The 12985-nt window shown below is 30.8% G+C and overlaps 2 protein-coding genes across 2 annotated transcripts; one reads left to right on the forward strand and one right to left on the reverse strand.

The window, feature by feature from the left end:
* Window positions 1-900: 900 nt before the first annotated feature.
* On the forward strand, window positions 901-4208 carry LOC131632469 (primary amine oxidase-like). Its single transcript, XM_058903213.1, has 5 exons — window positions 901-1720; window positions 1803-2184; window positions 2287-2400; window positions 3025-3563; window positions 3662-4208. The coding sequence occupies exons 1-5, from the start codon at window positions 945-947 to the stop codon at window positions 3858-3860; spliced, it is 2010 nt and encodes a 669-aa protein (XP_058759196.1). The 5' UTR covers window positions 901-944; the 3' UTR covers window positions 3861-4208.
* Window positions 4209-4571: 363 nt separating this feature from the next.
* LOC131632475 (uncharacterized) lies at window positions 4572-9701 on the reverse strand. Its single transcript, XM_058903227.1, has 4 exons — window positions 9427-9701; window positions 9280-9340; window positions 9059-9203; window positions 4572-5026 (listed from the first exon to the last, which is right to left on the reverse strand). Exons 1-4 carry the CDS (start codon window positions 9605-9607, stop codon window positions 4742-4744), a joined length of 672 nt encoding a protein of 223 aa, XP_058759210.1. The 5' UTR covers window positions 9608-9701; the 3' UTR covers window positions 4572-4741.
* Between the last annotated feature and the right edge of the window lie 3284 nt (window positions 9702-12985).

Below are 12985 nucleotides of genomic sequence, written 5' to 3' on the forward strand. Positions count from 1 at the left end.
TAAAACAAACGCGAAAGTGAAATATAGGGACTCAGACAAAAAAAAACTTACAAGAATGAAACTCAAAAATTTGCTAACTACCAAAAATGCATTTAAGCCTAAAATTAATTTCATACTTAGTACACAATTTTTAAAATATTCTTTCTTCAATTAATTCTTAATTTATTCGCTAAAGACGCAAGTTAGCATCAAACAAAAAGATTTTGGCTTAATTGTAATTTTGGCCCCTCTATTTTATTTTTTTTGAGTTTTGGTCCCCCATTTTAAAAACCACAATTTTTTGTTCCTTTTTTAAGTTTTATATTGAATTTTAATCTCCTATCTAAATTTGGACTAATTTTTAATGATGTAGCATTGGTAGTGACGATGTGTCATTGCCACAGGATCAAATTCAATTTCATATCAATTTAGTTAAATTTATAATTACGTTATTTATTTTTTAAAAATATATTCAAAAATAATACTAATTTTATTAACATTAATCATTCAAAATTTCAAAATTATACATTAATCATTCAAAATTTCTATAAATAAATATATAATAATAAATTAGTATTATTTTTAATACATTTTTAAAATTAAATAACATATTTTTAAATTTTAAAAAAATGACATGGAATTAAATTTGATCATGTAGCAATGACACATCATCACTACCAATGCAACATCATTAAAAATTAGTTTCAAATTGAACAGGAGACTAAAATTCAAAACAAAACTTAAAAAAGGATCAAAATTGTAGTTTTTAAAATAGAAAAATCAAAATTGAAAAAAAGAAATTAAGCCAGAGATTTTGTATATTATATAGAAAAACTGATCGATAACATATTAATGTTTGTGCATTCAGTGCTATATAAGGCACCTAAGAAAGCTTTCATTTCACACAACACCCAAGCTAGTGAAGCTAGCTAGAACATAGTTTCCTTCCACTTTCCACCACCACCATGAAATTTGATCTTCTCTCTATTCTTGCGTTAATCTTCTCACTCCAAGCAGTTGTATCTCTTACACCATTGCATTTTCAACACCCACTTGACCCTTTAACCAAACAAGAATTTCTAGAAGTTCAAACCATAATCCGAAACAAATATCCCATCTCAAACAACAAACTAGCTTTCCACTATATTGGCCTCGATGACCCTGAAAAAGATATTGTCTTAAAATATGAAACACAATCAACTCATGTAACAATTCCACGTAAATCTTTTGTCATTGCTATCATCCATAGGAAAATCCATGAAATAGTAATTGATTTAAGGTTGAGAAGCATTGTCTCTGACAGTGTTTATAAGGGATATGGTTTCCCTATCTTATCCGCTGATGAACAATCCCTAGCAATAGAGCTTCCATTTAAATATCCACCTTTTATTGCTTCAGTTTACAAGAGAGGATTGAATCTCTCAGAGGTGTTGTGTTCTAGTTTTACTATTGGATGGTTCGGTGAAGAGAAGAATAGAAGAACTGTGAGTATAAATTGTTTCATGAAAGAAAGTACTGTGAATTTCTACGCTAGACCAATTAGTGGAATCACAATAGTTGCTGATCTTGATCTTATGAAAATTGTTGAGTATCATGATAGAGATATTGAAGCAGTGCCAACAGCTGAGAACACAGAATACCAAGTTTCAAAGCAGAGCCCACCATTTGGACCGAAACAACACAGTCTCATTAGTCATCAACCACAAGGTCCAGGCTTCCAGATCAACGGCCATAGTGTTAGGTAATATACTTTATGATTCATTTTGTGCTGTATACATATATATCACTTGCTTTAGAAATAACATTGTCATGTGTTTGTTCAGCTGGGCCAATTGGAAGTTTCATATAGGATTTGATGTACGAGCGGGTATTGTTATATCACTTGCTTCTGTTTACGATCTTGACAAGCATAAGTATCGTCGTGTTCTATACAAAGGCTACATTTCTGAACTTTTTGTACCTTATCAAGATCCAACTGAAGAATTTTACTTTAAAACCTTCTTTGATTCTGGAGAGTTTGGATTTGGTCTGTCTACGGTGTCCTTGATACCAAATCGTGATTGTCCACCGCATGCACAGTTCATTGATACATACATTCACTCAGCTGATGGTACCCCAATCTTGTTGAAGAATGCAATTTGTGTTTTTGAACAGTATGGAAATATCATGTGGCGTCACACTGAAGTTGACATTCCTAATGAATTCGTAAGAGTCTTTACTATAACCAACTAATTCAATTATTTAATAAACCTATTAGTAACTAGCTAGTTATCTCTTTGCTTTTTTTCCTTAAATAATATTTGACAGATTGAAGAATCTAGAACAGAAGTGAACTTGATCGTAAGAACAATAGCGACTGTGGGAAACTATGACAGTGTTATGGATTGGGAGTTCAAAGCAAGTGGCTCCATCAAGCCAGCGGTAAGAGACAACATATCCCATTTGGCATGTGACTTACATGTATTTTGGATTAAGTAATTCTGATTAAAATTTTAATATATGCTTTTATTTATGTATACTATTGGAATCATATAGTGTTTGTCTAGCCAATGGACTTTCTCACCTTCATTGAAGTGTTGAAACACTTTCATACATTGCACAATTTGTGATTCCTACACAATGTGATTCTCCTTCTTTATAGATTTTAGTTAAGATTGAAGCTGACAAACTCACGCTTTCATAATTGCGTTGAAATGCACGAATACGATCTTAGACTTAATATGAGTGCTTGCATGCAAGAACCTATGTAGTCCGATAATAGTCAGATAAAGAGCAATTGATCTTGAATAATCCAGGTTTCAAACTCACATTCATCTAAGTGTTGAATCACTTTCATACATTGCACAATTTGTTCCATGAGTTCTATGCTAAGTAGAGAGTTTGTCACCCATATACAAACTTCTCTAAATAACTATTACAAGACTTTTTTAGATGAAAAACAATTATATCTTCAGCTCTATACAATAACATATTGCTTTAAAATAGAAATAATAGATTGTATTTTGTGGCATTTTGTTTATTTCTTGTTTCTTCTAATGTATACAGATAGCTCTATCGGGTATGATTGAAATTAAGGGAACAAATATTAAGCACACAGATGAGATTAAGGAAGATATACATGGTAAACTAGTGTCAGCAAACTGCATTGGAATTTACCATGACCATTTCTATATATACTATCTTGATTTTGATATTGATGGTACACACAACTCACTTGAGAAAACAAGTTTGAAGACTGTAAGAATCACAGATGGAAGTTCAAAGAGAAAGAGTTATTGGACTACTGAGACTCAAACTGCTAAGACTGAATCAGATGCAAAAATCACAGTTGGACTTGCACCAGCTGAACTTGTTGTGGTTAATCCAAACATAAAAACCGCTGTTGGAAACGAAGTCGGTTATCGTTTGATTCCAGCAATTCCAGCTCATCCATTGTTAACAGAAGATGATTATCCACAAATACGCGGTGCATTTACAAATTATAATGTTTGGGTGACACCATATAATAGAACTGAGAAATGGGCTGGTGGACTCTATGTTGATCATAGTCGTGGCGATGATACTTTGGCTGTTTGGACTAAACAGTACGAATTTTTCTTTACTTGAAAATTTACAAGTAAATGGTCTTAGTTAAAATTGATTAATATACTAATTAATTTAATTTGTTTAATTAAAATTGCAGGAATAGAGAGATTGAGAACAAGGACATAGTGATGTGGCATGTAGTGGGAATTCATCATGTTCCAGCACAGGAAGATTTCCCCATAATGCCATTATTGAGCACTTCATTTGAGCTGAGGCCAACCAATTTCTTTGAGAGGAATCCAGTTCTTAAAACACTTTCACCAAGAGATGTTGCATGGCCTGGTTGCTCCAATTAAAACTATCCAGCTTTGTTGAAATTTAATTAGTAATTTTGGTTTTAAATAAATTCTAATTATTAGGGAGTAATTACTATGAGTTATTTGAGCAATATTTTTGTTTTAGTTTTTTTGTCAAGAAGTCTAATGACTGAAATTTATCTTTTAAAGGTGAATAAGTAAAATGTCACAGATTCGAACTCGCGTTTCTGCATCTGATGTTCTTGCACAACTATCAACTGAGTTGGTTGAATGAAACTTTGTTTTAGTTATTATGATTCACATTATAAAATGTGGTAGTGGGTGATTATTTTATTTCGTATGTAAAAGGCTAAACATGTTTGTAGTTTGACTCATTCAATTAATTCAGTTTCCTTCTCATAATTAGTGGAGATGTGATCTTTTATTAAAGCAGAACATGGAAGTGGACTATTAATAGCACTTAAGAGTACAATTCAGTAACTGGTGATGAGGTTGAAGAAGAAAACATGATCTGCCTTCAAATTCTATTATTACAAATCTCACCATCTGCCACTCAGCAAATTCACAAGTAAAGATAAAGTACCAAATGAATCTAGTTTCTCACAAGAAGAAGGCAAACATGGATGCAAGATTATGGGATTATCAGAGTTAATCAAATTGATGATCTAGTTTCTCACTTTGTTTTATTTTCAGGCCATTATCCTATTGCTTTTCATGATATCATCAAAGATTCAAAGTGGCAGAAAGCTATGGATGAAGAGATTGAAGTAATAGAAAGAAAAAAAAAACAACACTCAGGAATTAACAAATCTTTCAAAAGGACAAAAAAACCTATTATAGTAAAATGGATGTATAAGAAAAAGCTCAATAAACAACTAAAGAATGCTTGAAGCATAAAAGAAATGCAGCAAAATCAACTCTCATTTTGGCGAACTGGTCGCTCTACTTATTCGCTCGAAGTTCCCGGTGGCCATCAAAAAGTCACCCTCACAGACAACTTCGCCTCCAACATATGCCTTCCCTTCCATCTTTGCTATTCCAAATCGCTTTTGCAGTTTGATAAGTGTCATTCTCATAACTAAGGTGTCTCCGGCAATCACAGGCTTCCTAAACCGTACTTTGTCTATACCGGCAAAGAAGAAATTCTCGCGAGAACCTCCCACTTCAGGTTGTAACATAACCAAGCCACCTACTTGTGCCAGTGCCTGCATAAAACACCTCGCATTCATCACCACAAGCAGTAAATGAATTACGAATGAAACCTGACAGAGCAAGTAAGAACCATACCAACATACATATTCTATTCACAATCAATTGAGATCATATGAACATTAAGTTTGGCACAGTTGCACATTGATCTTCATATATAAAATCAACAGCAGAGTGGCATGTCAAGACAATCATTCCAAATTTAAATTGTAGTAATTTCATTCATACATGTGTTTGAACATGAAAAATCATGGGAATGTGTGTGTAAATGTAGAGCTAGCTTGTGTTTTTTAGAATTACAAACCTCAACCATAACCACCGCTAACAAATTCATAATGTTAAGAAGTGTGGTTGGACCTACCTCATATCTACAAAACCGGCTTACTACACAACTAAAGTCCAATTAATAATATTATATTTGTTACCATAACTAAATAATTTAGTTAATTATATTTACTTTCCCTATTATTACTCACCCTTCAAAAGCAATCTTGTCCTCAAGTTGTAAGTGAGATAAACCTCTAAAATATTTACCAAAATAGCTTTCAATTTCTTCCTTGTGCCTGTGCTTGCTGCTTGTCATTTCATCTAGAACATACATTGAAATTGCGCTTGACTCCTTGGCTTAAGGCACTTTAAAGCATGCTTGTTGTTTCCAAACAATTGAAGTAATTGTGAACTTGAGCAAGGTACACCATCAATCAAGAACAAAACCAAAATTAATTTCATGTCAAAGACGACAACCCGACCACTTAAAAGTTCAATAGCAAGTTTGGTTTTGGAATTTGCAAACGATAACACTTGTAGCATAGAACTGAGATGAGAAAAAATAACACTGCAATGAGGTTCTTTTCCTTGTGGAGTGTCATGGACTTCCATTTTAGTTTCTGTGACAAACTGGAATTCTTTTTCCAATAGAGCACTTTTTATTTTGTTTATAAACAGGAACAAGACCGCATTCATTTCCTACAACCAGAAGTAGGGAAACAAAACAAAAGTCCAATTTTGTCATTGGAGCAGTTAACCCGGCCACCGTTTCACCATTAACCTCTCCTGCTATGTAGCAATTATAAGACACGATTAAGTGTGTGACGTCAAACAAAAGGACAGATTCCATATAATAACTCACAGAATAAACTCTTTCAACTTCCAGTATTTTGATGCCACCAATTGTTCCATCATTGTAAAGCTTCATTATCAGTGAACATTGAACCAACACAATAATGATCTTATCATTATCAGCAAACATTGTAATGCTGTCAGTGTTTGAAATAAGTTCAGGAGAGGCAACTGAATGTGTTTCATAACTAGAGTTTTCAATATCCTAGCATCTCATTTCAAGGACCTTCCTGTGGGAATTGGAGTGCAGTGAAGGACAAAATGTTGGACTAGCAGCAGGACGGTATTCAGGGAAAAGTCGGTCTGACTTGTAGAGAACGCCATAAGCATTAACCATTCAACCGCATCGCAGAGAGATGGTTGTATCTGAATTTTGTTCCAATATAGTGATCGCAAGACCCGTCTTTTCACAGTAAGTCCCTGCATCAATGTCATTATTCTCACTTTCAGTGACAGTAATTTTCTCTTCTGAACTTGTAAGATAGTTGGAATTGAAACCGTAAACGCCGCAATCAGCAGAATTATGTGTATTTATGATATCAGTTGAAAAGACAGTGGTATTCAATTCATTCCCTATATCTACAAGATTCCTATTCTCTGAACATTCTATTTTCTACATCTATATACTTCCCAGGTGACTGTCCTGATGTAACAGCTGCATCACTATGACGTACTAAGGACGACCACGGTTGTCCAGTAGGAAGTGCAAGCATGTGAGGCAATGCATTAAAGGGACTGAAACTCTTAATGATATAGAGACCAAGCCAGGACCAAGCAATTCTAAATTCAGTGATGCTGCAATGCAAAGCTTTCAGTTAAAATTGTTTCCAATTCTTATAAGAGGGTAGAGTTCACATAAATGGGTGTCAGAGGTATCTTAACAAACAACTTGTGGGCAAAAGCTGAATACAGGGTGTTGGCATACAAAAGGTTAGTAATGCCCTTTGGATTAATGAATGCGCCTGCCACATTTCAAAGTCTGATGAATAAGGTTTTACAAACTGCATTAAGAAGATTTGTTCTTGTGTTTTTTGACGACATACTAGTTTATAGTGACTCTTGGGAGTGTCACCTACAAGACTTAGAGTGGGTACTGCAAGTTTTAACAAAAAATGAACTTTTTGCGAAACTGTCCAAATGTTCATCTGGCCAAAGAGAAGTGGAATATTTGGGGCATATAGTGTCAGGAACAGAGGTTACCATGGATTCCAATAAAGTCCAAACGGTGAGAGATTGGCCTAGACCTACCAATGTTAAGCAATTGAGGGGATTCTTAGGTTTAACAAGGTATCACCGGAGGTTCATTAAAGCAGATGCTCACATTGCTGGTCCTTTGACTGACTTGCTAAGAAATTATTCATTTGTGTGGCAAGAAAGGGCGGAAGAAGCATTTGCTAAGCTGAAGTATGCTATCACTACAGCACCGGTGCTCATATTACCAGATTTTACACAGCCGTTCACTATAGAAACAGATGCGTCAGGCACAGGAGTCGGGGCTGTGTTGAGCCGAAGTCGATTGTGTCTGACAGGGACAAGGTGTTTACTAGTGCTTTTTGGAAACAATGGTTCAAGTTACAAGGCAGGCACAACTCTAGCTATGAGCACAGCATACCATCCTCAAACGGATGGACAATCGGAAGCCTTGAATAAGTGTTTAGAGATGTACTTAAGGTGCTTCACTTTCAACAATCCAAAAGGGTGGTATAAAGTCTTAGCTTGGTCAGAGTTCTGGTATAATACAGCGGCTGTATGGAATGTCACCTTTTAAGGCTTTGTATGGGAGAGAACCACCAACACTAGTAAGATATAACAATAAGTTTGCAGATTCGCCCAGTGTTAGAACAATTGCAGAGAGATTTGGTGATTACACAACTCAACGCTAATTTGATGAAGGCACAGCAGAGAATGAAACATCAAGCTGATAAAGAGAGAAGAGAGTGGAAGTTAGAGGCGGGAGAACTAGTATTAGTCAAGCTTCAGCCCTATAGGCAACAATATGTCGCCTTGCGAAAAGATAACAAGTTGTCTATGAGATACTGTGGCCCTTTTGCTGTCTTGGAAAAAATTGGAGAAGTGGCTTACAAGTTACAATTGCCCACAACAGCTAAGATTCATCCGGTGTTCCATATCTCAGAGTTGAAACCCTTCAAAGGAGACTCACGAGAACTATATTTGCCCATGCCTCTGTCAACAACAGAAAATGGTCCTATCATTCAACCAACTGCGGTGCTAGACGGCAGGATTATCATACAAGGAGATCAACAAATTCCACAGGTCCTCATTCAATGGGAGGATGGTGATATACCAGAGACTACGTGGGAAAACTATAAAGATATGCAACTGAATTATCCGCTTTTTAATCTTGAGGGCAATATTGATTTCATAGGAGGAGGTATTGTAGTGAAACCGACCAGGCGTGAGGGGAAGAAATGATGACTCGGCAAATTCTGTTGCAACCAATTCCACAGATGTGGGAGTGAGAAGAGGGTGCAGGGTGCGTGCACCCAATTCGCGTATATATATATATATATATATATATATATATATATATATATATATATATATATATATATATATATATATATATATATATATATATATATATATATATATATATATATATATATATATATAGCAGAATCTAGAATAAGGAGGATAGTGTGATCATTATTTTCTCTCTAATTATCTTGTGTTACATTCAGTTTAATTCTTCCTGCACTGTACTTGATTTCTTCCTTTTGGAAGGTGATTTTCATTTATCAGTAAACAATCCTTTTACTTGTCATTAGTACATAACAATCAGCATAGCTCATAAAGCACAACATTGTAAACTTGCACAAATATGAAACATGAAAACCAAAAACACGTCGAAACCGTTAATAATTTAAAAAATAATAAAAGGTGTTTACCTCAATCATGAGTACCCCAGGCATGATAGGTCTTTCTGGAAAATGTCCAGGAAAGAAGTTATCATTTATGGTTACATTCTTAATAGCCACTGCAGAAACTCCAGGATTATATTCAATGACTCTATCCACTAGAAGAAATGGAAACCTAAACAAAACCCCACCAAACAAAATAAAAAATATTGAATTGAATTGATGCATCCAATAAAAAACCAAAGTTTTACCTGTGTGGTAGAATATCACGAATCTGATTGATATCCAATATGGTTGGAAATGCAGGGTACCCTACAAGAAAATGAAAAATCAAGAAACCATTAAAAATGAGAAATTGAACGTGGGTGGTGAGAAGAGATGAAAACAAAAACGCATACTTAATTCAATTGGGGTGTTTGCGGAATCTGAAGAACAAGAGAGTGAAAATCGTCTTGTGGCATTGGTGTTCCTCAACTGGGTAGGTATAGGCAGATATCTGGAGGTGGTGAATCTGGGAAATGGAGATTTGGAGGCATATGAATGGGGAGAGATGGTGTTAGTAAAAGTTGAGGATGCCATTGTTGAGGTTTAGTGAGTTTTTGGTGCGAGTGGAGTTTAGGGGGTTAAACTAGGATTTCTTATTACACAGGCGGAAGTAACAAAGATGCACGTGCGAACTAACAGCATAAGTATAAGTATCGGTATTATTTAGGCGTTCATACACTTTCTCCAAAGAATCCTTTTGAACGTACCTTATTTGAGAAAAAAAAAATCGAAAGTATATAGTATATCTAAGGTTGGAGGACTTGTTTGATTCAGCTTTAAAAAAAAATGAATTTTTTTTATATTTTTTAAAATATATTTTTAAGTGATTTTTTTAAATATTATAAGTTTTTTAATATTTGTTTTTTTTTAAAATGAAATAATATATTTGACATCCTATAACATAAATATAATTATTAAAAATCAAAATTGTAATTTTTTAAAAACGTTGTATTTTAAAAATAATTTTTAAGAAAATTTATTTGAAATAGGTTCAAAATTAAGTGATTTTTTGAAATTTTAATATCCAAATATTTTTCCAATAAGTAAATGAATACCTAAAATCACATTTTAAAAATAACTATTCAAACTAAATTTTCATTTGAAACTTTTATAAAAAATTTCTTTGTAAAAATTCTACACAAAATTTTGTAACTGACAATGGATTTCAAAATCTCTCCCTCTAACTCATTGATTCATTTCCTTACCGGTAAATGACATGGGTTATTTGTTAGTTATTTACAATGCATTGGTATATAATGAATGTTATCAGTAAATATTTTACTTTAATGATAATAAATTGTCTTTTTTATATTAACTTTAAACTAGATATATAGCCCGTGCGTTGCACGGATTTAATTAAAATATATTTTTAAAATATTTTATAAAATTTAAAATATCAATTTAAGTAAATATAAACATATATAAATAACTTTTTAAATATGAAACTGTGTTTATATTTAGTATTAATTTATTATAGAAAATAAATTTTTTATATCATTTATAAATATAAACATTATATAAGATTTATAAATATAGTGGTTTACTGATAAACGTTGAATATTATAATGTTAAATATACTGAGTTAAAATTTTTTTGTTCAATTAGTAAAAGAGACATTTTTCAATTTTTTAAAATAAATAAAAATAATTGAAGATAGTTTTTATATTATTCAATAAATTTTAAATATCATATTTTATTTTAATAGTGGTATCACATTATATTTTATTCACTTATGATTGGATATTCTTATATTATTTATATTTATCTTTTGTTATATACGATTTGTAAACAACAACTCATTTATATTATAATAATTTTTTACTATTCACTCATCCCATAATACAAAATTTGTTAAGTTTAAAAATATATTCATTCGATTATTTTTTCAGTAATAAGATAAGTTTTTAAGTTTTAAATATACTCATTCGATTATTTTTTCAATAATAAGATAAATTTTTAAGTTTTAAATATACTCATTCGATTATAATATATTAGTTGAATGTCTTTTTTTTTTTTTAAATAAGATAAATATTTCTTTTAAGTTTATTTTATTTACTATGAATTGATTTATGTTCAATAAAAAAAAGTAAAAAACTATCCAACTTATTGTATTTGTTAATAGATAATATTATTTAGTGATATTGAAATATTATTTTTTATTTTAACTATGAGAAATTAATTTGTATTTATTAGAATTTTTATGCACACAGTTAAAAATTTCAAGCAATAATTTAAATGTCAAATCAAATGAGGATGAGAAATAAATTTTATATTATACATTGAAATAGGAAAATTATTAATTTATTAAAATTAAAAAAATAAATAAAGTTATAATGATGTAACCGTAAGTAATTGTATAAGATTTTGGATTGTAATATATTATTTTATTAGGATAAACAAATGAAATATTCATTCATGTTAAAATTTTAGAGATAAATTTTAAATATATGTCTAATTTTTTTTAATTTTCATATTGAAGGGTGCACAAAAGTAAACAATGGTTTTAAATAAATTATATTTTTTTAAATGAAAAATTGATATTATCTTTATATGGTGCAATATAATAATAAATTCGTTTACTTTAATCTGAGATTATATAATTTTATTATGAGAAATATTTTATTAGAGTCAATCTGTTTGACCAAATCCAAAACACATCCACTTATAAATAATCATAAATTTTCCTTAATTTTATATATGATATACAAAATACAAATAAATATTTTGTATATCATTGCTTTTGTGAAATATTTTATTAGAGTCAGTCTGTTTGACCAAATCCAAAACACATCCACTTATACATGATATACAAAATTTTATATCAATACTACCAAAGCAATGATATACAAAATTTGATTAACAACAACAAAAAACTATAAATGTGTCTTTTTAACAATGATTAATATCATAAATCATATATCCTCACATATTCAGACAATTTTTCCAATTTAGAATCCTCTCCTATAGTCAATTGTGACACAACCTCTTTTTTTATACAAAAATATGTGATTTCAACAAAAAAAAAAATTTTAATGGTTTAAATTATTTGTAAGATGTAATTAAAATGATGAGTGAAAAGAAAGACAATAAAAAAATTCTTAAAATTTCATACCTTTTTTATTTTTTCGGTTAATTATAGCAAATAGAAAGTAAACCAAAATAATATAGTAGCCAAAACCTCCATTAAAGTTTGTAAATCCAAAAAATAATAAAATAATAATTGTTCAAATCACATATATAATATATGATATAATAAGAATGGAGAATGGAAAAGACATGGAAAAGAAAAATCTTCAAAATTACTTTTCTTTCCTTCCTGTTCTTCTGAAATAAACTCAAACAATATATTAGCAATTTTTCAATATATTTCTTTGATTAACAAAAATCTTATATATGATTTTTTTTTTATAAAATGAATAAATATATTAAAGATATTGAAAATAAAATGATAAAAACAAATATATTAAGTAAACATAATTATTATCGGCATATTAGTGTAATTTAACTTTATAATTTCAAATTTAGTTGATGCAATTAAAATGGTTTGAGCCAAACTTACCTTTAAGATGTCATTTGTCATCGATTTCTTGAACACTAAAGATGCAATTGAAACAACAATATAAAGATAAGATCAAGTTACTTTAGTTTTTTTTTTTTTTGATGGGATCAAGTTACTTTAGTTAGTATCATACAATATTAACTAATGAATAGTCAAGATAATATGAAGATTAAGAAAGATAAACAAAAGTTACAATACAAAAATAAAATTGCTGCTACAAAATTATTGCTAAAAAGTGATTACAAATCAAAATTAAATATTAACTAATCAACAATCAAGATAATATGAAGATTAAGAAAGATAAATACAAATAATAATATAAAATTAAAAAGCTGCTAAAAATTGCAGTTTAT

This window comes from Vicia villosa, linkage group LG1, assembly GCF_029867415.1.
Source record: "Vicia villosa cultivar HV-30 ecotype Madison, WI linkage group LG1, Vvil1.0, whole genome shotgun sequence".
Taxonomy (NCBI): Eukaryota; Viridiplantae; Streptophyta; class Magnoliopsida; order Fabales; family Fabaceae; genus Vicia; species Vicia villosa.

Coding starts and splice junctions, on each gene's coding strand:
- LOC131632469 (XM_058903213.1), top strand. CDS start 945: ATGAAATTTGATCTTCTCTCTATTCTTGCGTTAATCTTCTCACTCCAA. Junction 1,721..1,802: donor ATCAACGGCCATAGTGTTAG/GTAATATACTTT, acceptor GTGTTTGTTCAG/CTGGGCCAATTGGAAGTTTC. Junction 2,401..3,024: donor GTGGCTCCATCAAGCCAGCG/GTAAGAGACAAC, acceptor TAATGTATACAG/ATAGCTCTATCGGGTATGAT.
- LOC131632475 (XM_058903227.1), bottom strand. CDS start 9,607: ATGGCATCCTCAACTTTTACTAACACCATCTCTCCCCATTCATATGCC. Junction 9,341..9,426: donor AAACACCCCAATTGAATTAA/GTATGCGTTTTT, acceptor ATTTTCTTGTAG/GGTACCCTGCATTTCCAACC. Junction 9,204..9,279: donor CGTGATATTCTACCACACAG/GTAAAACTTTGG, acceptor GGTTTTGTTTAG/GTTTCCATTTCTTCTAGTGG.